Below are 26361 nucleotides of genomic sequence, written 5' to 3' on the forward strand. Positions count from 1 at the left end.
AGGTACTGTATGTGCAGAGTTAAACAGAATTTTACATTTACTGCTTTTTTTATGAAAAATATGGCCAATATCAATATTATTTATTGCAGAATGTTTTTCTTTTTCCTGAAAATGTGGGTGAGGGATATGAGAGACAAGTTTTAAAAAGAGGAAGAATCTCTCTTGTTTGCTGACTTATTATTTTTACCTCATATTCATACTTTCATGCACTGCTTTATGATGTTCAGCAGCATGCAAAAATTCTTTCCATCTTTTCCTGAACTCATTGTTCTACTGCGCATGTTATAGTATGAGTGGTGTTGAAGTTGTTATGGTTTGATTAAAGCTTTAATACATGATCACAGAGCATTGGGATACTAAAAAGCTTGTTGAATAAAGGGGACAATGTCATTTGAGCCAAAATGATTTTCTGTGGTTTCAGTGGTACAGTAGATTACATCCAAAATGACCTTTTGCTGCAGAACTTTCTTTTCCAGGGTGTAATATCTGGCTCCCAGGCATCCTCTGGGGCTGCTGCCCTGGGCGCTTCATGGTAGATGGACATATCTGACTCACACTGGCTGAGTTGCACGGTTCAGAAAAGGTCAGCATAATGCCAGCTGCCTGCCGCTGTGCCCTGGGTGGGCATGGCACCTGCAGGGGGAGCGAGAGGGCTTTGACCAGGAAGCTAAATGTGGTTCATCTGTTTTAACCTGTAGAAATAATGCAAAGGATAAAGTGCAGACTCACAGTGAAAACACTGCATTCAGTCAAGTTAAAGTGAGATTGCTTCATATGTTTTCATTCACTGTTGGTTTGCGTGATCTACAGCTGGGAGGAGATGAAACTGTCACAGGAGTCGCACTCTTTAAAGAGCCAATCTGCAGATGCATGATGATGCCCCCAGAGAAACACTCTCTCACCAGCAGCGGCTTCATTTACATAATGGTTTAATCATTTGAAGACCTAATTTACTTGGAAATTAACTTTTTTTTCTCACCGCCTGTTCCCACACTTCACACAAAGCAGCTCGTACAATGTCTGAGCCGACTAGATTCCAACAGAAACTAATCCAAGGGTTTATGCAGCTTTTTATCCATAACAGTTTTTACATCAAAACATTTACATTGTTGCTGCTGTTTATGAAAAGAAAAATCTGAAGATATTACTGTGCCATTCAGTTTGCCTCTTCATTGACCTCAGACCTAAGGCTGCTTTTAAAATTTTGAAACAAAGTTGGCAAACTAAAAACCAGGTTAGTGTCAGAGTTTTGCAGGAATTATCCAAACGTTATGAAACAACACTTGTCACTTGTCCTTGGCTGGACACTGGCTATTGGCTACCTCTACTGGACAATTTGTAACATAGTGATGTAAAACAATATACATTTTGTGGAAAGGGCCAGTAATTCTAAATTTAGTCTTAAATCCTTTTTGGTTTCTTTAGTTATAGGATGCTTTTCAGGTATCATTTTGCAATTGTGGGTCACTGTAGTGTCTAGTCCGCCCTGAAGAAGTGTGGCTGCTCAGAGGACATGTAATGACTTTTTGCATTGTGAATATAAAGATAGTTGAAGCTCCTGTCAATAATCCCACTGCTTGACTGCTTGGGGTGATAAAGCATGTTTTGTGCAACATGCAAGAACTTTCTTTAAATAAATTTGATGGACTGCAATATGTGAGGATATTACTTATCTATATTTAACTTAGCATTAATAACATAGGAGAGTATTTGTTTGGATGAATTAACATTAAACACTTGTCATTACCATCCCACAGACAGAGTGCAGGATGGAAAAAGAGCTGATGGGGGAGAAGAAGGATTTAAAAAGGAAGTCTGTATTTTTCTCTCTGTGAATCCAACTCATTGCTCATTTTAGTGTAAAATTGTGATTGCATGTGGACACCATTGGCTCTCAACCTCACCTTTTGTTAGGTCTTTTCTCCCAACTCTGATCTTCGCTATTCCTAATGATTTTTCTTTCGGCTTGTCTTGTTCTCACAGGTCCCAGCTGCTGGTACAAGCAGCTTGCTATTTAGTTAAACTACAAAGGATAGCGTTTCCACCTGTGCTGAACCAAGACCAAGAAGGTCACACACCCACACGCTCGCTTGTGATGACAGGAGACATAGACAACAGAAAGATAATCTAAAATAAGTATTTAAATGAGAATATATTTGTTTTTGGGATTTTTTAAATTATGTTGATTGAACTGATGGCGGCCTTGTGCAGTAACAGAATTTTAAAATAAATATTGCTCCTTCTCTTCAGTCATAAATCGGTGGCATTTTCATGCTGACATTTTTAGCTTTTGGCACAGAGAGACGAATTCATAGAGTCAATTCCCACAACCTGTTCAATATCAGTCATTTTTATTCTACCAACAATAAAAAATCGCTCCTTATTTAAGCCAAGCATAATGTAACATCAGTTGAATTTAGATGCATCTGAAAACACCCCATACTCTGCAACAGTGCTCTATGTTTACAACATGTAAACCATCCAAACCAGAGGAATGGAGTGTGAAAGTGTTGAGTGAAGTCATCATAGCCTCTCAGCACATGTAGCCCTCTCCTGCAGTTAATTCACTACCCCCTTATTCACTGCAAACAGCTTACAGTGTGACTCCAGGGAGGTCTGCAGTGGTTCCACTGTCAGGGCTCCAGCAATCCTAATTGGCTGAGTGTGTGTGCGTGTGTGTGTGTTTGTACGTGTAAACCCAATTTAATTGGCTGACAAAACAGAAGTGGATGCAGAGGTTCATGGTCATCATTATCTGTCTGAGGCAATAACTTCTTTTCTTCTCGTCCTCTCACTCGTGGCACTTTCTGTTCAGATCCATATATTTTCCTGACTGCTTACTGCATTGAAGTGCCACAAAAAATTGATGAATCCTTGAAATGGCTCTCCCAGAAAATCCTGCAATTCTGCTGTGTACTAAAGAGAATGGACCTCTGCACACAATTTTGTAGACGAGAGACAGAGCAGGACAAGATAGTATTTCATCGTCTACTTCTGCTACACTTTTTTACCTCTCATCTGCTTTCTATCTGCCTTGCACTTGAACCTCATTCTTTGAAATCTGCAGTGGACTCTGGTCCATCTATCACACATATTCACAGATTGCACAACCTTGTTCAGGTTATACAGCATGTGCACACAACAGTGCCACCAACAGATCTTTTTACTGACTCAGGTCTTTTAATCTCGTTCAGTAAAACAAACAAATCTTCTTTCAAGTCATTCGTTCATTTAGTTCAAATTAAAATCCGGGTAATTAAGCCTTAAATTGTCTTAAATTCGCCATAAGTTTGCTATAGGTATTAAATATCCGGGCAGTATGTTTAATGCCTACGGGAAAGCACAGTGGTTGACCGTAAAACATAGTGTGTATTTCATGTTCATGGAAGGATATGCTGTTTCTCTTCAAAAAAATCCATTAAGAGTTTGCTCTCAACCTGCTTTATGTGTAAAGTGCCTTGATGCAACTTTGTTATGATTGGGTAATATATAAATAAATTAGATTTTGATTTGATTTGATGATTCTCCACCAACACATCCAATTTAGAGGTAGTCATTTGTAAGTTGAACCCTGATGGAGCTGATCGTATGACAAAATAGAAATTAATTAGCTCTACTGTATTCTTACATCCGGTTTGAAATGAGCAGATGTTATTTGTCTGTCCATTGTCTGTTATCTCTGAGGTATCTCAGCTGAGTCAAGGGATGAAGAGAGTTAGGAGTAACATTGTTGCTTTATTTGGTAAGAAATTGGGCTGAATTTCTAGCTGCTCCCAGTATGCACGTTAAGCCATGCAGCAGTTTGAGGTTTTCACCTGAAATTTTTTGATGTAAAAATGCTAAACATCACCCCACCTCTCTCTCTACTCTAACTATCTGCCTGGCAGAGCAGGATAGTTTTGGATATCTAAAATGGTTTTGGCATAATCTAAATGGGAAGCATTCTCTGCAACAACAAAGCTACATGCATAATTCAGTGGGGACAAGTGTCGAGGATTTAGTGTCTCCTCTGCTAAGGTTGGCTTTGGCTTTTGTCTGGCTTATCAGCAGTGTTTGCAGGGCAATCAGCAGCATGTAGCCAGATGTACGCATATGCAGACTCATTATCCACACATTCAGAGACAGGCATATAGTGACACAAAGAAGACACAAAGTCCTCCAAATATGCAAAAGTGTAAAACAAATACAAACAGTCACCAGTGAAGACAGGAAGCCCCAAAAGACACTCACACAAGGTGATCCTTCAATATTGAGCTGCTGCCTCGAACAGGGCAGACTTCTCTCCTGGGAACTTGTCAGTCTCCCTCAACTGGTTTCACGTCCCGGGATTAGTAGCATTTACCACGGGATGTCAAACACACACAAAGAGACACTGACAGAAGCGACTGATGGGATAGCATGCTTCCAAAGCTGAAATATCTGTCTTCTCTCTCTCTTCCCTCCAGGTACATGGGTGACATTTGGAGGACAGATAACAGATGAGGTATGAAACAATTTCAACATATTTTGCCTGTTCAGTTAATGTTAATGGGCACTTCATATTGTGTTGTATATTGGGTTGAATATAAACATACAACACATGCCATGTATTGTTTGATGTGGAAACAACCGGCTGTGTATCAAGATGATCTTTAAAGTAACATGGATTGTGTTTTCATTTGTGATGAGCCCAAACACAGCCACATCGAAGGAAAAAGTGCAGTTTAACGTAGCAGCACACAACTGCCACTCCTCATGTGATGTACCTTCAACAGTGGGTCATTATTAAGATGCATATGAACCAAAGCACTGTTGGCGTGGTGCCGGCACATCTGAGTTGCATCATAGTTGATGATGATACCATCATCATACCATTTTTATAGCTTTCCCGATTCACTTGTTTACTTATTTAATTTTAATTAATGGAATTACATTTTTTCTGAAAGTCACAGCTTTCATGAACACTTTATGAGGATTCAGATGGTTTCACTTATTCAAACTGTATGCTTCATAGGAGAGAAAAAGGACAGACTGAGGGTCAACACGTGCTCATGTGTGTCCCATTTTTATACTTGTACTGAGGAATTCTAACATGCTCTTGGTCACCACACACACATATGCACACACTTAGAGTGACACTTAGGGAGATGGGAACAGAGCTCACTGCAGGGGACACAGAAACACTAAGCTTATGTAACGGTATTATTTTTCTTACCTTAGGCCTCAGTGCCATCAACTAAGATAGTACAAATCTTAGGAGCCCTCCTGTCTCCATTATTCTGAAAGGCCCCCATTTCAATGTCACTGGTGCCCCTTGAGCGCTGCACTCCACCAAACTGCTCTGCTTTAGCGTGCCTGAGATTCACTTGGGAAGTACTGGTTTGGGCTGATGTGCCTCACAGAAGGTGTGGTTCAAATATTGTTTCGTTGATACAGTTTTTTGAAGAAAATGTTCAGGCTCTCACCAGAGACACCCCTCCCTACTACTGACAATAACCAGAAAATGGAGTTTGATGCATCCTGCTGGATTTGATTCCACAACAGCAACAGGGCTGCCCTCGCTCAGTCAAAAAGTCCTCTGCTGCTCTGAAATGCCTCTTGTTCAATGTCATTGTTATCAAATGCAATCTAAATATACTGCATGTCCTAAACAGAGTTCACTGTCCCTGTCTTCATTAGGAAATGCCCAACAACTCTGGCACTCAACCACAGTTAATTTATAAAATCTCTGTAAGGGTGGCACAGGTTCCAATTACCCTTAGTGATTTAATATAATTTACAAGAAGCCATGTCTCATAGAGAAGTTATTCGTTATCACCAATTGCTATATTCATATTACCCAGGAGGCTATAAAGCAGTCATATTTAATAAAGGTTCCTTTAACAGTGTATAAACTAATGAGGTATGTTAAATGCAAAGTTTGTTTCACTTAGAAGCTACAGTTTTCCAGACAGACAGTTCACCAGAGTGATGGTTGGTAAGTTATGTAAGTGATTATGTTGCTTACTCATTCAAAAAGGCCAAAAGTGAATCAACTAATCATGACGTGTCTCTTCTCAGTACTTGATGTTGTGAACGGGGGGGGGGCAGCACAGTCTTGAAATCAACTCAAGGTTGTGTGGGCAGCATGTGGGAGGCTACTATGCCCTTGATTCTGGGGTTATAAGAGAGAGACAAACACTGTTTTTTCTCAATATGCCTGTTCCACGCATGGAAATCCACTTCTCCTGCATCCTTTGTGCCTCAGGATCAAAACAAGACAAAGAAAAAAAGCACAAAGAGAGAAGCTTGAAGCATAACCATGCAGGCATTTTTACAGAGGCCCAGTGTTTTTTTTTCTGTAGGTAAGGGTAGAGGGGCATGTGTATCTGTTTGTGTGATACAGACAGATTGTTGATTTTTATACTCTTTAAAAAACACCCCATCTCACTGTTTGAGGGCCATCAGTCACTTTCAGTTCATCTAAAATGGCCAGAAGTCAGTGGTAGGCAAAAATCTGAGTAAGCCGTGATTTGCTGTCACCAACACAAACTCACCGACCTTGTGAATGTCAGCATGAGCCCTCGTTGACAGTGACTGACTGTTTGGTGTTTTATGAGACTCATTGTGGAGAAGCGTTAACTGGAGTTTGCTCAGTCACTCACTCAGTCAGATAGAAATCCATCCCTGCTCCTCTTTCTCTATCTGCAGCCTCTTCCCTGCCCCATCTGCAGCAGTTTATTACCCACCATGCTTTTCTTCAATTCTCACTACATTTCATTTCATTTATCTCATCCACTCAGCACTTTTCTCTGCCCTATATCTATTCTCCTACCTCTGGGGGAGAGGGGGAAAAAAGTTTTCTTTCTTCTCTCACTTTATTGGAAATCACCATCAGTAGTCACAGACTTTGTTTCTCATCTGAGACAAACTTGCTGTCCTGAACCGACCATGTTTTTTTTTTTCCCCCCTCGTCTCCATTATCTTACTCTATGGTTTCATTCTGCTCTGTTTACCTAAACGGCAGTCCAGGACATGGAGCCTGACACAAGAATGCCCTTCTGTCCCCCACAGGGAAATTTTAAATCCATGTAATAAAACTCAACAAGGGGAAATTGGATCCCAGTCTTATGATTTATGGCTCCAATGACTGAGAAGTTATGTAAAAAATTCGCACATACGCCACACAAACACACACTTATATAAAGCATTAGCACCTATGAACTACAGAAGAATGAGCTGATGCTTCTTTATGTCTGGGAGTCAAATGGATTATCACACATAATTACAGTGGGAATCCAGAGCATCAGCAGACTCACATTAAAAACCGCACCAGCTCTGCTTCTGCTTGTTATTTCAAGTTTCCAATGTGAGAGCTCTGCTGCAGCATTTTCAGACATATCATACATTACATTGCTTGCTGCAGTGCATACTATCTAATACATCCTTTACAGGGGTGTACCGTACTGTAGAAGTGAACATTTTCATGGTAGAAATATTTGGAGTTCTCACACACACTTTGTGCCCTGGCACTGACAGGCCTTCTGCACTGCTACTCATACAGCATTTCATAAGCCACATCTCCATCCCCCATCAGTGAGAGCTTTGTTCCTCCAGGGTAAAGATTATTATCCTCACTCCCCAGTCTGTGCTGTGCTGACTTTGGTGTATATCCTTGAGAGAAGATCAGAGTCATGATGCCAAATATCAGCTCTGTACTTGTGCTGCATCCCACATAATAATCTAATCTGATAGAAATAGTGAGAGTTCAGCAAGCAGTATAGTGCACTACATTGGTGATGTGTAGCATTTCAAAACAACAACAACAAAACACAAACTTGAGGCTCACTTAAACACTACAACAGCCCTGGGTCTCTTGTAATCTGAGACTTGGTATTTTTATGTGGTTGTGGTCTTTTGTATCTGTTGTCCTGAGTTGTGTTTTGCTTATCTTATGATTTCCTTGAACGATTGTCATGCCCTGAGTAAGGCCTCCAGCTGAAATGCACCAACACTGATATTTTAATAAAGTATGAAGCTTCATGCTTTGATGGTGTGCCACCTTTTTTTTTATATAATTTGGTAAACACATTAATATTTATACTGTTGGTATGCCAGGATGTTACATTTCTCTAATTGCTGCTTCATTTTTCAGCTCAGGCCAAGAAGAAATTAACCAGAAATCTGTGCAATGACCTTTCTGTTTCCTATGTGTGTGTGTGTGTGTGTGTGTGTGACATCTTGCCAGGTTGCAGAACAGTTAATGACCATTGCATATGAGAGTGGAATGAACCTGTTTGACACAGCTGAGGTCTATGCAGGCGGCAGGTGGGTGTCATACAACCCACTCAGTTTGTTTGCAGCTCATTTGAGCTCATAACAACCTATTCATGTCTTACTGTGACACTTGGCTCCACTCTTATCCCAGGAAGGTTTTTTTTTTCTCCTCATCATTCATTTTTAGCCTGAAGGTTTTATACGTATGGAATATAACTAGCTCCATAAACATACAGCTTATGGTTATAATTACACTGCGTTTTCATAGTGAAAACCCCAAATCACTCAAAAATATACAGGAATCTCTAGAAAAAGCAGTATTTGTTAATATAAGTTTTAATAAATGCTTTCAGTGAAGTTTGTCACCAACCTCTTATCTTTTTAATGCACTCTGGCTTATTTCCTTTAACGAGAATGAATTGCAGGGTTGATCTTGGGAAGGATGTTTAATAACACTTTAATAATGCCACCTCATTTATGGTGTCCCTCAGGGCTGAAGTCATTCTCGGAAACATCATCAAGAAAAAGTGCTGGAGGTAATGATAACATTAATGTGTATGATTGCTTCATCAATGCTGTGTGAGAGAGTGACGATGTGTGCACAATCTATGGAAAGCAGCAATGAAAGAAGTGTGCATGAGACCTGTGGTTTTTTTTTTTTTTTTTTGCTTTCATTGTATTCTCAAATGCATGTGTTAGAAGAGACAGAGGACACCTGTTTGATCTGGAAGTGAAGAATATGCACCAATTTGATTATTTCATTCAATCTGCATCACTTATTTGCACATATTTATGTATTTCTGCACACAAATACATACAAAGGCCAGACACATTGCATCACTGTAGCACAGCATGAAATAGTAACAGCATAAAAAAGTCTGCCCATGGGCAAGTTCACTTTCCACAAATTTCAAATATTCCCTTCATGGGGTAATTTAAATATGCTCCATTTTGTATTATTGATGAACTCTGGAAAACTGGGAGGAGAGATCCAGTAACATGAAAGCAAATTCAAAAGTGAAAAGTTCTCTTTATAGAGATCATATAAAATATCTGGAAGGGATCACGACCTGTAATGCTTATTAGGCTAGAAGATGAATTGTGTAATTTCCAAGTTTGAAGGATAACCTTTAATCTAAGATGAAATGAAGCGACAATAATAGGAAGTAACTGATGCAGCCAGTCTCTGATTTATCAGCATGAAACGGCTTAAATGTGGGAACAGTCAGCTGTAACTCTCGCCATCTCCATCATTATGCAGCTTAGTGTCTTGTACTGAGCGGACTACATTACACCAGCAGGTGTTTCATGCTGACATGAGTTAGCAGAGAAAAAATCTCTTAAGAGGAGGAAATAACAGACTGGATTAATGAATGATGATCCATTTTTCCACCAGGAGTTCAGATTTCTTTGGAAATTTTTGAGAATAATGTGACACATAACTCTATTCTGAATAAACATAAAAAATATCATGTATTTAAATGATCACACTGAGGCGACTTTACACACTTTGAGCTTTAACAAATATTTGCAACTCTGCAACTAATGACAGGATGTGATATGGCACTGATTAGTGCAGCAGTGTCACCTAATTAAACTGAAACAGACTGGAAATCAATGCACATCTGTCACAGATATGAATGACTGAATGTGTATTACCAAATGGACAACTTAGCAGAGGAAGCAGGGGTCAGTTCTGGTAACAAGGAAAGATGTGATGAATTTGAACTCTTTTTTTAAAAATTAAAATCCTCTGAACCACTACATATTTGTGTGTTTCTGATTCTCTCTGCACTCTCACAGGCGATCCAGTTTGGTTATTACAACTAAACTCTACTGGGGAGGAAAGTAAGTAAGAAACTTCATAATCTTTAGTTTTCATTTCCAACAGCTTTCATTTAGTGTGTTTTTTTTTTTTTTTTTTAACAGTTGCTGCTGGAGACATCATTTTTTGGTTGTTTGTCATTTTCTAACATTCATCTGAACTCAACGATGCATTAATTATATTGTGGTGTTGAAAGGGCACGGCAATTGCACAAATAGAAATACAACACAAATTTACCAGATAACCATAACACAATTTCAAATTTCACACAAATGTCTAAAGGGAACATTCACACCAGTAGCTTGCTTGAGGTAATTTTTTAGGGCTCTGGCAGTTCTACTGTTCCTTCTCATACAAAGGAGCAGGCCCTGGTCCTGTAACTGGGTCTTTATACAGCCCTGCCAAGTCAGCCAGTCTCTGGGTATGTCCCTCATGTTCTGTGCTGGGAGACACACACACACACATATGGATGTGTCATCCTATTTGGGCAGCAGGAAGTGTCTCATGCCACCAGTAAGACACGAGAGAAAAATAAGGAGAGAACTGTGGCACCACATGCAGAACCACTGGCTTTGTGGGGGATGTCCTGCTCTTTCCTCCTAATTGCATTATTGTCACATTCATTTACCCCAAAGCAGGTGAAACTGATTTCCAATCACCTCTGCTCCCTAAACGGACAGATTGAATCCCTAGCTTTAGTTGACTTAGTGCCACAGTCAGATGATTAGTCTCTTGTTTTTGAGCAGTTGGTTGTTTTTGTGTGTGTGTGTGTGTGTGTGTTTATTTTAGCAGTTTTCATGGCCATTTCCCTCTAAGCAGCATCCTGCTGCATGTAGTACCAGGCAAGAGGGAGAAGGCTGGGATAAAAAAAAAATCAGCTTTAAAAAGCACATACACACACTGAAAGGCTGTCAGGCTCCTTGGCAGAGACTTTCCACCTGGGTTTAGTGATAAGGATGATGTTATTCTCTCTCTCTTTTCCTGAGTATTCATTTGTTCCTGTAAAGGAGATTCAGTCTTCCATCTCTGGAGTTCAAATGATCCCGAACAGCTCAAAGCACGCCACCCTATTTATATAAAATTGCCTGGTATGCACATTTCATTTTTTTCATCTCTGAGGTCCAAAGTAAAAAATTCTCTCAGTATTCTTATCAATCAAGTACCAGAAGTTGAGATCATGCATCGTGTAAGATCTGTGAATGTGACTTTTTTTTTTTTTTACTTTTTACTTTTAATGTTTCAAGATGTGAAAGTGAACTACAAACTTAATGAAGTTGTGCAGTCACAAATGAAGAAATGGATTTACATCACTGGTTTCTGTTTTCTCCCATTAGAGCAGAGACGGAAAGAGGGCTGTCAAGGAAACACATTATTGAAGGTAAGGCAAGCGAACATAGTGACATCTACACACAACGTGAAAAAAAGACTTTAGACTTTTTGCTTTTCATTGTGTCAGTTAAGTAACTTTCTTTCATCTCAACCCCTTTATGTTTCCCAGGACTGAAAGGCTCCCTACAAAGGATGCAATTGGAGTATGTGGACGTAGTTTTTGCCAACCGGCCTGACAGTAACACTCCCATGGAGGGTGAGTCAGCAGTGACTGTTAAATCAGTTGTTGTTAATGATACAGAGCAATGCTATTGTGCTTTTTTTGTGTGTGTTGAAGTAGAGCAATGCGTTTCCTTATTTCTCACAGTGCTCTCTCTGAGTGAAGCATATTTCTGCATGTTTGTCACTGATAGATTGATTGGATTGATTTGTTGTCCGGAGTGTTCGGAGACATCAGCGAGGAGTAGTTGAGGTGAAATTCACTGACTAGCATCTAACCATGTTCCCGAGAGATAACATGATAATAAATTCGCAGAACATTGTAACCTGAAACTGATATTTCAGAACATTTAGTGATGAGCTGTCAGGTCGTCTGGTTACTTAGTAACAGAGTAAAGGGAGGTTATTAATAATCAGTTGTTTTGTTTGTTTTATTGTATTATTTTTTCATTAGTCATTATCAATTAACAGTTTTCTCTGTTTAGCCAATTAGTTAGCTTTCCCCTTTAATGAATGAGTCAGCATTAATAATATGGGTTCAGCATGGCGGCATATTGGTTCGGGCCATTGGTCGTGGGTTTGATTCCCGGCCTGGGGCCTTTCTGTGCGGAGTTTGCATGTTCTCATGCCTGCATGGGTTTCCTCCCACCGTCCAAAGACATCATGTTCGGGTTAACTGGTGACTGTAAATTGTCCGTAGGTCTGAGTGTCAGTGTAGTGGTTGTTGGTCTCTGTCTGTCTCTGTGTGTTGGCCCTGTGATGGGTTAGGTTTAGGTACCCTCTCCAGGGTGTACCCTGCCCTCGCCCAACCTGAGCTGGAATCGGCTCCAGCATCCCCACAACCTGGAAACGGATAAGCGGTTGAAGCTGAATGAATGATTAATATGGGTTCAGGACAGTTAGAACAATGTCTCTTATTTTGCTGTGTGTTGTTACTCTTCTTCAGTTAAGCTTTTTAAGTTTAACAAAGTTAACTCTTAGGTTTTGCTTTTGATTAATGTGACTGATATCGTCAGCGGCTCTTAATTCTAACTTTATTATTTATATTACCAAGCATTATTTAAGAGTAACCACACAAACCAAGCTCTGTCATAAGATGGTATAGTCTTTTTCTGCAATATAAGATATAGTCATCTTATATTGCAGAAAAATAAACGCCTGGATTCAACTCTTCTCGTCTCTCACCCCAGAGATTTCTCGGCTTACTTTTTTGCTACAGATGTTCCTTTCCTCATTAATTCCTTGAGTTATTAGATTTGTTGCCCCCCCCAAACTTGTTTTGCACTCTTTGTGTCTCTCTCTTTCTTTCTCATTATAATGCCAAGAAATTGAGGCAAGCTGCTTTTAAATGTGGGTGCAGCTTGTTGCCAGAAACACAGCAGGCTGGGTGGCAGGAGGGCAGGACGAGGGATGGAGAAGTGGAGTAACAACAGACAGAGGAGAGACTGAATAGCTTACTTGTCTTAATACTGTTTTATTTCCTTTGGCAGGATGGTATTTAGTAAGACATCTGTGTTTCGAGTTGTTAATTATCACTTACCAAACGGAAGGGATATTTGAAAACCTACATTCACAAGTCTCTTGATTATACGTGCCTGAGCTTTTCTACATTCTGACTCTGCTACATTCATTTTTTTTTTCTTCTTTTTCTTCCTCTTCTCATTTCCTTGAACCCAACCTTCCATCATGCAGTGTAAAATATAGGCGTCCTTCCACAGTGAACGATTGCAGTATAATTGGAGTGAGCACAGGGTGATGATGGATAACTCTAATGACAGTCCTAATCTGAGTTTTGGCCCTGACTCCAGTTGGCTCCCGCAGTCAGAAGTGTTGAAGTTAATTGCATCATTAAAAATGCAGTAACTTGAATGTGATCAGAGGGGCTTTATCATTAGAGCTTGTTAATTTGTCCATGGGAGTTTTTTGGGACAGGCAAAGAGGTGTCAGCAGGTAAGGGAGAACTCGGGAGGCCTCCGCAGCATTTCAACAATTTATTGTGAAGCTGGGTTTTTCTACAGTGTTGTGTCTGGTACTCTTTGTTGACATTTGATATTTTGCGGATGGTTTAACAAAATTGTGGATACATTTGGGAAAACATCCAAAAGGTCTCTTACATGTCCACTCTCAAAATTTAAGAACTTTACAGAGCTACTTAAACTTTTGAACTCTGCTGAATAAATAACAGGTTTGAGATAAATCTTGAATCTTTTGTCTCTTACTTTAGTAAAAGACTCAGCTGAGTTGTCGAAGGAATCTTGACAGGTCTCAGGTTGATGTTTTTGTTTAATTGGTGAACAAAGCTGAATGGGGTTGTAGCACAATTTCAAGATAAATAATTCCGCTTCTTTCCACAAGCATCAACAGTTTTCAGTGTTGCTCAAACTGACTAATGTGATGTGGACTTGTGTTGATATGTTTCCAGAGATCGTTCGGGCCATGACCTATGTGATCAACCAAGGCATGGCAATGTACTGGGGGACCTCTCGGTGGACGGCCATGGAAATCATGGTAAGGAAGTGCTCTGTCGAAGTTAGGACCACTATGAAAAGTAAAGCATTAAAATATTCAAAGATGAGAAATCATTTTCAGCTGATTAATAAAAGTAAGAGTTGAACCGTACAAGAGAGAAGGGAGGGGAACCCAGGATGCTGTGGTAACGTGGGATACGCGCTAACCACTTAACCACTCAACCACCCGTGCTGCCAGGGCTGAAATTAATTCAAGGTTTCTGGGGAAACTTTCATGCTGTTTTAGCACATTGCATTTCATATTCCACTGACTAAAATGACAGGAGCTAGCTTCTTTGCTTTGTAGGAGACAGCAGGAAAACCTTTGATTTGTCTATTATGGACTGAGTCTTGGAATAAACTGTCAAAAAACCGCTAATTAGGAAAAGTAGGCCTGATGTCTATACATATACAACACTTTTAGCTGTTTATTTGGTGTTGGTCTTGGTTACAGTTCTTCTCTTACAGTAGTGAGAGAGAGAAATATAGAAGAAATGGGAGAGAAATGGGGAAAAAAAAGTGTTAAAGAAGTGTTCCAACTAAGGCATGGTGGCTTTCTGTCAAAAGCTAGTTACCTCATTCAATCCTTGCATCATTAATGAATGTATAGAGGAAGCATGAAGCCACAGCAAAAACCAACACATACAATAAGTGACATTCAAGGACCTAACACCCATTCCTTAACTCCCTCATCTGTCTGCTTGCTTCATCACCCCAGCTTCTGAGCAGAGCACGATGTCATGACATCTTCTCTTTGTGATGATGTGAGCGGATATATTTGTAGAACACAAACCCAGATGAAAGCCTTGTAATTTAGATAGATAATGAAGGGGAGCAGGGATGTAAACACAGCCTTTCGGTGTACATGATCAGGCAGCAGTACAGTTTTCACACACACGCTGTACAGACTAAAGGCACAGGTCACGGGCTGCATAACTTGCAAAGGAAACTGGTCATTTGTAAGTAAAGCCATGGCAGCTTCATTATGCTCACATTATTATAGATTATAGATAGACTGTGCCTCCCACTACTCATCTCTTCCGCTTGCTTCCTGACATGTTCCACGGTGGGATATCTGTGTGTCTCCTCTTGTATGTGACCTTAGAGGACACATGGAAATTCAGATAACAGAGTATATCAGGAAATGCAATGCTCTGCAAAACTCTCCTGAGAGAGTTGTGATATATCATATTGATTTGGTAATTTTCTGTGATATATGTATTTGAATTTTTTTGACTCATTCCTGTGGGAAACAGAAGGGAAACCTTCTCTTGTGCCCACATTATCCTTCCTACCTTCACCAGTGAGCAAATGCCATTATTTTCCAGGAAGCACCTACTGTTTGAAGAGCTACCACAGAGATTTTGTGAGAACTCTGGAAAAAGTGCACCTAAAGGACTCTCAGATTGCGAACATGATTCCCTGCTTTGGTCAAATCAAGATTTAATTTTGCATCAGTTCTTGGCATTGTGTCCAGAGCACAAAGGCATGGCTCATCACCTACCTAAAACCAACACTAAAGCATGATGGTGGTGACAGCATTTGGGTGTTTTTTAGTAGCACTGACATGGAAACAGATTGGACTTTAAGGAAAGCTTCATTTTCCAACAGGACAAAGACCATAAGCACAAAACGCCGATGCTGCAGGACTGTCAGTAGTTCTGACGATAGTTAAAATTTGAGCATGATTTGTCCCGTGATTCCCGAGAAAACTACTCAAAAGCACTAACATCATTCATGTTTCAGGTTCAAAGATGGAAAACAAGAATCGGGTTATAATGTTACAGTGAGATCCAATTTCACTACCTTTTTCTTTTGCCCTTTTTATTTAATCTAGGAGGCGTACTCTGTGGCGAGACAGTTTAATTTGATCCCTCCAATCTGTGAGCAGGCAGAGTATCATCTCTTCCAGAGGGAGAAAGTAGAAGTGCAGCTGCCTGAACTTTATCACAAAATAGGTATTATGTGTGTCTGTCTGTGTGTGTGTGTGTGTGTCTGTCTTTTCCTCACACCTTTCTTACACATTTTTTCACACCTCCTCCTTTGACCTAACTGTGGTCCGTTCAATCTCCATGGTGACAGGAGTTGGGGCGATGACATGGTCACCGCTGGCGTGTGGTATTATCACAGGAAAATATGAAAATGGCATTCCTGAGTCCTCCAGGGCCTCAATGAAGGTAGGCAAGTTTGCTTGATTTAATTGTTGAATCAATTTCAATTTGTGCAGTCATTGTTGACAAACGAGTCCAGGGGCTGGGACCAGACCCTGAAGTTGCCAACACAGATTCTTCGTGCACCATGAATAAAAGTTGCACTGACTTCTGTGTGACTTTAAAGGTATACCTGGCAGCAACTCATCACCTAATTCAGAAACATGTTTAAATTACAAAAAACCACACAATGAGGTTTTATGTAACAGATTTAATCTAAAATCCAACTTTCAATGTTCCTTTGATCCATCACAACCAGTTTTCCTGTGTACTTGATATTTTGTCTTCAAATAAATTACCAAATGAAGTAAGAGCCGCAGAGCCCTAGCTAATTTTCTGTTTGTGCAGTTGGTAATTTGACATAATGTAACATGTCTGGAGTGCTCACGGTTTATCAGCACTTGCAGCCTCAACCTCCTGGCTTCTCCTCTTTTCAGTTCCCTTCCTGCCATGTCCATGGCCCCTAATTATACATGAATGCGCTTTGTCCTATTTTCGCAGTTTCTCTCACATCTGTCTCTGATTCCCTCTCCAGTCATATCAGTGGCTAAAGGAGAAAATAGTGAGCGAGGATGGAAGGAAGCAGCAGGCCAAGCTGAAAGAGCTGAACCACATCGCAGAAAAGCTGGGCTGCACTCTGCCTCAACTGGCTGTGGGTAAGACGTCTCTGCTCACCGCATTTTCTTATGATAAATATTGTGGAAGTAGCCTTGAGGTGGGCTTTTGATACCATAATTGCTTTCAGACAGGAGCACTTTTTAAAAGCATGACCAAATTCACATCATCATCTAAATAATGTTCGTGTATGTGCCTATAATTTGTCTCCTGGATTTTATGTCTCCTCTACCTTTGAGCTGACACACAACAATACTTTTCATATCTGTTTGTGCTTCCAACTGAATTACCATGCACTGATAAAATAATTTAACTCCTTGGAAGAAGGATATACATATATGTGCATTGAGAAGAAACCGGTGAGAATTGGCTCATGGTGATGTAATGGTACCATGTGTGGTAAATTAATTCACAAATAAAAGCCTTGGATTTGTCCTTCCAAATGTACTTTTTGATAAATTGTTATGCGCAATCAGAAAGAGCAAGTAGAGGACAAAGCTAGAGGCTCAGTATTGTTCTTAGCCTAAGCCTACAGCAACAGTGTGCCATCAAGTGGGCACTGTGTTTATATCATGCTCTGTTCCTTTCCAGCGTGGTGCCTAAGAAATGAAGGAGTGAGCTCAGTCCTTCTGGGAACATCCAACCCTGAACAACTCACCGAGAACCTCGGGGCAATACAGGTGGGAACATGCAGAGATGCATATCACACTTTTCTGTTTTTACCTGTGCTTCCTCAACTCCATCCTCCGCTATTCTCCAGTTGTATTGATTGCTGGATCAAAAACCAGCCCCGTCTATATCTGAATCTTAATATCTGTTCTTGTCTTTTTTCCTTAAATCCCCTTGTGGGTCTGACTTCTTTCTTTACCTCCAGGGATATTGAGTTTTGCTCTCTCTTTTGACCAGGTCCTCCCCAAGATGACCTCTCATGTGGTGTCTGAAATCGATCACATCCTGGGCAACAGACCGTACAGTAAGAAGGACTACCGCTCTTAGACCAGACTGGCAGACCAACGAGAGGTCAGCTGTACCTACTTATTTAACCATACTGCTACAATGGAACCACCATGCAATGTTAAAAGTCCTTGGTTCTCTCCTTGGACCCCAACTCAGCTCCAGCCCATCTCAGCCTGGAACAGACAGCTTTGCTAAACCCAGCATTGTGTCTCTGTTTGAGACTTGTCCTGCTCAGATCAGCTCCCCAGGTTCATCTCAGGTGCAGCCCAGCTCAGCCAAGAAACGCTTATCAAATTCAGCTTTTTGCATCCTCAACTGCAACTTAATCCATTCAAGTAAATCAAAACTTTGTGCCACCTTCGCAACGTGTTCTCTTGTTCAGCACTGGCCTATTCAGATATTACTATGCAGAGCTTAGTCAAGCCAACATTTTAAGATCCAGTGCCATGCCAACATCACTCACAGCACTCAAACCTCAGTACTACCCCATCCAGGAGCTTCATTTCTAAATGTGATGAGATCAGTATTTTATCTAAACGTAGAGTATGAGGTATCCAGCTACAGCTCCTCATTTTTAGAGTTATCCAACTTAACACTTCACTTACAGTTGAGGGATGAACACAGGAAAAGCTATAGGAATAGTAAAGTGCCTTGCTCAAGGGCATCTCAATAGCAGTTGGTAAGTGAGACAGCTCCATTACTTATTAAGTTTCCCACACTGACATCGTCCCAGCTGAGTTGATGACTCAGGCCCATCGAGTCTCGAGCCTTCCTCTCTTTTGCCCAGAATACTACCTACAAGTTATTTAATTTGAACAGGAAATTCACATTGAACATATTTTATTTGTGAGAATAAACTGTTCCATGGACAGATGCATCAAAGCAGCTCTGTAGACTTGTAATGTAGAGGTACCTCAGGAAAGGGGACATGAAGAAGCTTCAGTTGCATGAATGCCCCCAGTGACTCTGTCAGTCAGTGCTTTTATTTAATTGCTATGCAGTGCAGAAAACAAAATTATTATCATGGGATGAAATATTTTGAGATGTAACCTGCTCATTAAAAAAGAGCTTTATGAATGAGGTCTCAACAAACTAGTTCCCTGTTAGCTTGAATTAGCTGCTTTTAAACAAATATCAAATGTATACAGTCCTGTATTGAGTTTAGTACAGAGTTGTAGTCAGTAGACACTATAGGCTGCAAATCCTGAGCATATTAACCAACAGATGCATGTTTCTCCTGTTATCGTTTGCTTCTCTTCTGTAAAAAGCACATAAACAACTTCACCTAAACGGCAAAAAGAAGTTCGACTGAGTAAACTTCACGCTTGTTTACTGTCCGTGAGCCCTTGTGAAGCAGAGGATGGTGGAACAAAAGTCAGTGGGATGAAGCATGTCGCGCTCATGTGGTCTTTAGCAGGAAATGCTCCTCTGCCCCTTTATCATGGACAGGGGAACTAACACTTTTCAGAAAACAGAGCTGACTAATTCTCTCTGAGCGTTTGCGGTCTTTAAAGACTCTTCCTCATTATTGTCTGTGAAATGAAACTGCATCGTTGATTGCCTCAGTGAACTTCACAGATATGAACCTAGCATATTATCAGTCTATATAATAAACGGATGACTACAGTAACCTCCTGGAGGTCACAGTTATAACTGTGAAAACAGCTTGTTATTGGTGCAATGTGACATATAGGAAAAGGAACTTGGGATGTGGAAAAGACTAAAGTATTTATTCTAGAGTAGTTGATATGAAATTTATTTTGAGATATTGTTTTTGTCTGAGGATGTTAAATGTACATAAAATGTTAATGCACCCTTGTAACATAAGTAAAACCTTGAACAAGTCTCTCTTGCATATGAGGACGTCACTGTACTGTATTGCTAATATATAAATAAGATGTAAATAGAAAATGTTATTTTGTTGCTTTTCTGCAGTGTTTGAATCTAATTTTCATCTCATCCATCTCTGACTGTCTTGTGAAGCATTTTTCACCAGTTTATTTGTCACAAATAAGGGTCCATTTATTTTCATTTTCCATAGTGAGGTCAGATTATTAGATCTGCATTAAAAACAGCATTATTCAAGGAATAAGCTTCTACTATTATGATAAACAAATAATGAGATTAAGCGTTGTGTACTGACTTGACCTTGAAGCACTACCTCTGACCAGGTTGCTCAGCTATCACACTTCATGGTTGTTTCCTTCGTGAATTGTTGCTCTTGCTCTTTTTAATTTGGAAAACAAGCCATCACAGAGATCAACAGAAATGTTGGCCTGGCTCCAGCTGAATCACCGTATTGTCCTCGGTGCACAGTTGTTGACTTGTAGGACAAAACACCCTACAGATTTTAATCAAATTTCAATATGTTACAAATTTCTGGTTTTTGCCAAAAACACGGTTACACAAACTCTGGCCTTGGATAATGAATAATCTTCCAGTGACAATAATTAATGTGGATGGCCTTACCAACACTGATCACCATGGTAATACAAATGTCTGACCATATAACAAATAAAACATCCAGAACATACATTTTTTGCCTTAAAAAATTTATTATTGACATTCTTTCAACTCTACTAACTGCTATCAACATAAGAACGATATTTTCTACACACCAACAAAATGATTGGCCAGTCCAATTATTAATATTTACCTTTCAGGTATCTGTTAAATGTGTAGTATCACATTTATTGGGGGTGTTTCAGTTTTTTTGTGGAAGTCAACAAGTTGCCCATCGTTATTATTCAGTGACCGTGTTGGACCACGGCCTGTCAGTGTGTGTGGACGCTTCTCCAACTGACCGAGTGCCTTGAGTCCTCCTACAGGAAAAATTTCAGGGATGTCTTTCACTATGTGTTGTTTCATGGTGTTCGGATACTGTCCGACAAAAATCTGAAAGTAGAGCAATATTCTTATCGTCTCTTATGTAGTTAGATTGATAATGTGTGTTTTGTGTTACTTCATTTGGAGATTCTCAGCACAGTTTTTGTTGAGGATCATTTTTGAGAAATTGACCTCCTGGTTTCCTCAGTCCCGCCCTACAGCTCCACTCTATTGTGGACTTTGTTTTGGTTGTGCTCCCAAAATGATCTTAGAGGAACAGCATCTTCTCTTTCAAACTACATCAGTTTGTTTTCAGGAAAGGGCAGAATCTTTACCAAATTCAGCTTCCACCAAACAAACTCTGGACTCACTAGAGAAACACATAAGTCTGTCGGTGTTGACTGCGAGAGAAAGGACACTGGGGTGGGTGCTGTCAGCATGTTTCACACCCCAGGGGAGCAGATGGAAGGCACAATCTGAACAAATGTAGAAGTAATAGCTTATTACTTAATAACTTATAAGTCCTACAATATGTCTCATACGCTTTGTCCCATGTGTCATATTTCCTATTCGTAATGAAATCCCCCCTAAAGTCGACTCTGAAGATGTAAACTATGTCATCTATTCTGCAGATCAACATTGTCTCCAACATGTACATTTTTGGATGATTTTAAATTTTTTTTTTGTTGAAAGGTGACATGCAAACCATCAGTGTAATAATTCCTGTATATAGTCTATTACAGTGTGATTATAAATAAATGTATTGCCAACAGAAACATCAGCCTCTACTAGTTCAGTTAAACCTGCTAGGCTTTAACAACACCATTAAACATGCTATTAAAAACACAGAGCACAAGTTTAACTGCTTGCTTTATTTGTTAAAAAACAGACAACACACCTGGAGAAAAAACTCCCCAGACATTTGATCATGAATTTCATGAATTTGAAATGTGATATCCCAGTCCCCTTTCCTCAAACCCAATTCCTTGCATAAGTGAAAAAACAATATCCTGTATATCTTTATTAAACCCACCCCATCCCAGTGGGCCTTCCTTTCCCTCCCTCCTTTACTTGGAGCCAGTCGACAACAGAGCAATGAGTCCTGAGGAGGCACTGATGGAGAGAATGTAATTGCTGGAAAAAGGTGAGTTAAGGTAAAAACAGATGACAAATTGATACAAAAAGTTTGAGTCTATTGTCTCAGCAAAACGGGTTGTAACTGCAATTTAAAGAGAGTCACCATGTACGAGTCTGACGTTAGAAACACAAAGATCATACACAGTGAGACCTAGCCATCAGAATTAAAACAATGATACAACTCTTCTCCAGAACATCTTGCTACAGCCATTTTTGACTGTGTTGCCTCCAACTGAGACACTGAAGAAGACTCTTTAATCAATCTTACGTGTTTTCTGAGCTGACTGACACATGACTGAAAGGATACACAGTGGGGTTGAAGTTCTTAAGCAGGAAGAAGGAGGCGATGATGACGAGAACGAGGAAGAGAGTGTTGTTGTAGAAGATGGAGAAAGTAGTGGCCTCGTAGTCTGCAACTTCATTCTTCTTCCACAGGATCCTGAACCGACAAGAGAGGAGACCACTTCAGCCCCTTTCATTGTAATTCAGAGTGTTTCAGGACAGTGGTCCACACAAAAGCATGGTATTTTGTCTCATTACTGTCAAAGCAATGTCATTTGGTTCACACTGTCCAACACAACACACAAGAGGACCTAAGTAGGAGTTGAAACAGCTAACCTCTGCAGTGTCTGTTGTTATGCTATACCAACCGGTTATTTACATCAGATTAACCATTAGCCACTAGGATCTATGTGCAACTAATCCGCAGCTGTGTGACTCTGAAGCCCGGCATCAGTGTCACATTTGAGCTTTATACACAAAACACTACAACTCAAAATACACAACCCAATTAGTTTATCAGTGTTAAATTTAGAAGTTCCAGCTATGACTTCTTCAGATCATGCCAGTCACCTCTCATCTTTCTCCTTGCGGGACATCTTGCGATTGTCGGCCTCAGACAGCTTCCTGGTTACCTCCTTGGAAACAGCATCTTCACGTTTCTGGGCAACTCTGGTGTGTGAGGAGAAAATGGGTTGGGCCTGTGAGATTTTTCTTGCATATGGAAGCGAAGCTGTAACTTGTCAATTTGCCATCAACTAATATGAGAACGGTGTGAATGGTGCTGTGCAAACAAAGCGATCTCTTTATCCTTGTTGCCCAAAAGATTCAAATGTTCTCATTTTAAACGAATCACCCAGAGCGGGATTAATAAAGTGATTGATTGATTGCATTTTTCAGTTCATAGTGGTCAGTCTAACAGCACAGAAGTAATCCAATCAGCAGAATTTTGTGCTGCTGTTTGTTATAATGCATATATTATCCTGAAAACAGTCCTGCCGTGTCTTCTCAAACTTACTTGTGTTTGAGGACAAACTTGACGTTCTTGTAGGCGAAGGCCACCAGGTAGGTGCTGACCAGAGTCATGACGGTGTACAACACTGCAGACTGGACAAGGTCCATGTGCCAAATCCTCCAGAAGAGCCCTGGAGACAGTCACCCACACTTATTCAATACCTATCACATAGCATACTAAACATTAAGTCAGTGACTGTGCAGGGTGCCTTCTAACCTTCTCTTTGTCCAACAAGCTTGTTTTGGATAACTAGACTAGATAATGACGTCATAATGTCAGTTTGTTCAGGTCTGCCTTTCTATCAGTTATTACCTTAACTTGTCCCAACACCTACCCAAGGTCTTTTTATCACAAAAAAACTTTCTAGTCCGGTAGTGTTGCTAATTTTTCCTCTGTTCTCTTGATTCCTGACTAAACTGACTCTGTTTTTCCTTTATCAACCTGATTTTTCACTCATTTCCCAGGTCTGCCTGCTGCTAAATTAAGCTAAGCTAAGCTAAGCTAAGCTAAAGCTCCGGTACTCACAGATGGGGATGGCGGACACTATGAGCGCGTTGCCGTAGAACAGCGCGGTGGACTTGGCCGACAGGTTCCTGCTGAAGTCCTGGAGGAGCAGGTCTTCCTCCGACTGCTGCTTGGTGCTGCCTTTGGCGGGCATGGCTGCGGGCTGACCGGTCTGGATGCTGCTCTGCTCTGGACACAAGAAGACTGACACGTCGGTGAACGAGAAGAGGAGGGACGCGTCAGCATAAACCCGGAAGTACGTCAGCGTTCGCCTTTTTTCTTCTTCTTCTTTGGTTCAGACATTACAATGGACGCCTCGCGCGTCCCCAGAGGACGCTGGATGCACTGCGGCCGAAACACAACTTCATTCCAGCCCTCATTCAGCTGCTGATTCAGATGACCCACCACCAAAACACCCAGTCCAAGTCAAGTCACTTGATTTTAATACAGCCCCTCTTCACAGTAGAAGTTATCTCAAAGCACATCCAAAAAGAGCTGATGTTTACCTGCTCAAATAAAGATAATAAAAATAAATAAGGCACCAAAGACAGAACATCTCTGAGGAAAAGCTGAAGTAGAAACAGACTCAGGAGGAGACAGGGAGAGAGATTTATGCAATTACAATAGCGTTAAGGCTCATTTTAGCGCTAAAAGATGTATGATTAGAGTAAAGCTGGCAACATCATTAGTTCTTATTGATTAAAAAAAGACAAAATACACAAAAGGGCTGTGCAACAGCTACAAAATGATCAACAAACTGGAACAAATAGTACACATGAAAATAGCTGATGCCACTGAGAAACTCAAAGAAAAGAGAACCAAGAAAAACAAAGTGAACGGGAAACACAAATGTTTTGTAACTTCTAATTTATAAACATAATCTCCATTTAAATGGCAAAACTGGACTTCAGCCAGGCTGCTTTTCCAAATCTGCACGTCAGTAAAGGTATAGAACACCGGCTCACTGCCCCACCACATCATTCATTACAGTCACATTTATTTGGAAATGCCACACTCCATTATTACTTCTTCTGGTTGCACATGTGGAAGCTTATCAACCACTTCTTTTTTGATTCTCATCTGCTTCCTTTTTCACATCACATCTCAACTTTTCTCTTATCAGCGTTATTGACTGTTCAATGACCCTTAATAATATGGAACTGTGAAAGCCACCAGCGAAACAGACCATACTTGCCTGATGGTGTGAAGATAAGCACTAAAAGTACATCCAAAGCTTCTGCAACTGAGCACTGAGTTGAACTGCCTGCAGAATTCACACTTTGCCCACTAGAGGTCAATGTCTACATGTCTGTATGCTCCAGTTTCGATATCCAGCTGACACACATTTACCTCAGGCCTGGCAAAGAGAGCAACAGTATATCTGCAGGTCTTACGTCACCAGGATTACAAACAACCAAAGAGAGAGAGATTGTGGCCATATAGTGTTTATTCATCCTTAAAGTACAAGAAAACAAGATGCATTTTTTGGTATTAAATTAGTTTTAAAGAGCAATTTCACTTTGTAGGGCGGGGGAGCATTCAGTGGGCAGCAGAGAATAACTTAGAATAGAATAACTTATTTTTGGAGAAAGAATGTGAATAGCGAGCAGGGAACAAAATTTCAATTGTAATGAACATTTAAATGGTAAATAAGAGTTATTTCTACCCTCTAATGGCCCGTCCTACTGCCTCCTCCACCCTCAACTGCTTTCACTTGACATGCACATAACCAAGATCCCAGTCAAAACTCTTTTTCTACACTCAAGCACATTCTTGTTTGACTAACATCCCACAGTCCATGACCATGCAGTTATAGAGGCCCGACCCGTTGGAGGGTGACAGTCAGCATAACTCCCTTATCTCATCATTCAAGCCTGTCCCATGCCTGCCACTGGAGAAAAAACAGACAGACACTCAGGTGCTGCTGCTGCTGCTGCCATCACAGTGCCTAATTCCCCGCTGAGCTGTTCTGGTTCTTTGTATTTGCAGGAGTGAGTGAGCGTATGGGTTTGTGTATATATGAGTGTGTGTGTGTGTGAATGCAATGCAGACAGGCAGGTTTGCGTGATGTCCCTGTTTTAAATGGGGATAGAGCTTAGGGATTAACCGTGCACTTCAGGGGTGCAGGAGGGAGGAGGTGACGCCAAAAGGCCTGCCAGCACAATGCTGAGCAAGGCTGCTGATCTCTTCCTCTCTTTTGCTCATGTGTTGTGGGAATGTTTATGCCAGATTGCTTTGGCTTTGGTGACACCGTAGACATAACCACAGGAGCAAGACACATACACACTGACCAGCCGCAAGCAACAGGGAACAAGTAAAACACACACACAGGCAGTCATTGGATTCCTGGCAGTGCTGGTATGTTATTCCTCACTCTGATTATACTCTAAGGAGCACTTATGACAAATCATTGTGATAGATTCCATTTGAGTTATATTTTCTCCCATGCCTGAAGCTAAGCTCTCCGTGCCCTTCATCTCTTTCATCTGTATGGCACACCATTGTAATATGCGTGCATGCGTGTGCATTGATACTGTGTAAAAATAGTAGTATTGTGCCACTGGCTTTCCAGGTTATGAGATCAATGTTAATCTTAGCACAGACTTTTTTTTTAATCAGAATTTATGTTTCTTTAACTTCCGAGTAATTCCTAATTTACAACTACAATTCCCTGCAGTTGCACAAACAGACAGAACAGTCACA

At 40.5% G+C, this 26361-nt stretch overlaps 2 protein-coding genes across 5 annotated transcripts in view; one reads left to right on the plus strand and one right to left on the minus strand.

Annotated features, from left to right (window-relative positions):
* kcnab1a (potassium voltage-gated channel subfamily A regulatory beta subunit 1a) overlaps window positions 1–19870 on the plus strand; it is an 86056-nt gene extending 66186 nt beyond the window's left edge. For 3 of the 4 annotated variants that reach the window (XM_029517136.1, XM_029517139.1, XM_029517137.1), the window contains exons 3-14: window positions 4446–4483; window positions 8207–8286; window positions 8727–8771; window positions 10039–10083; window positions 11395–11438; window positions 11559–11645; window positions 14031–14116; window positions 15953–16073; window positions 16198–16292; window positions 16861–16981; window positions 17532–17620; window positions 17847–19870. In XM_029517136.1, coding sequence (XP_029372996.1) covers window positions 4446–4483; window positions 8207–8286; window positions 8727–8771; window positions 10039–10083; window positions 11395–11438; window positions 11559–11645; window positions 14031–14116; window positions 15953–16073; window positions 16198–16292; window positions 16861–16981; window positions 17532–17620; window positions 17847–17936 — 941 coding nt within the window. In that variant the 3' untranslated portion in view covers window positions 17937–19870. The remainder of the gene's footprint in view (window positions 1–4445; window positions 4484–8206; window positions 8287–8726; window positions 8772–10038; window positions 10084–11394; window positions 11439–11558; window positions 11646–14030; window positions 14117–15952; window positions 16074–16197; window positions 16293–16860; window positions 16982–17531; window positions 17621–17846) is intronic. The other variant, XM_029517138.1, reaches the window with a different exon arrangement.
* Window positions 19871–21576: 1706 nt separating this feature from the next.
* ssr3 (signal sequence receptor, gamma) lies at window positions 21577–23886 on the minus strand. The gene is made up of 5 exons (XM_029517277.1): window positions 23680–23886; window positions 23158–23284; window positions 22713–22811; window positions 22168–22299; window positions 21577–21857 (listed from the first exon to the last, which is right to left on the minus strand). The coding sequence occupies exons 1-5, from the start codon at window positions 23810–23812 to the stop codon at window positions 21791–21793; spliced, it is 558 nt and encodes a 185-aa protein (XP_029373137.1). The 5' UTR covers window positions 23813–23886; the 3' UTR covers window positions 21577–21790.
* Window positions 23887–26361: the final 2475 nt, after the last annotated feature.

Source organism: Echeneis naucrates, chromosome 13, assembly GCF_900963305.1.
Source record: "Echeneis naucrates chromosome 13, fEcheNa1.1, whole genome shotgun sequence".
NCBI lineage: Eukaryota > Metazoa > Chordata > Actinopteri > Carangiformes > Echeneidae > Echeneis > Echeneis naucrates.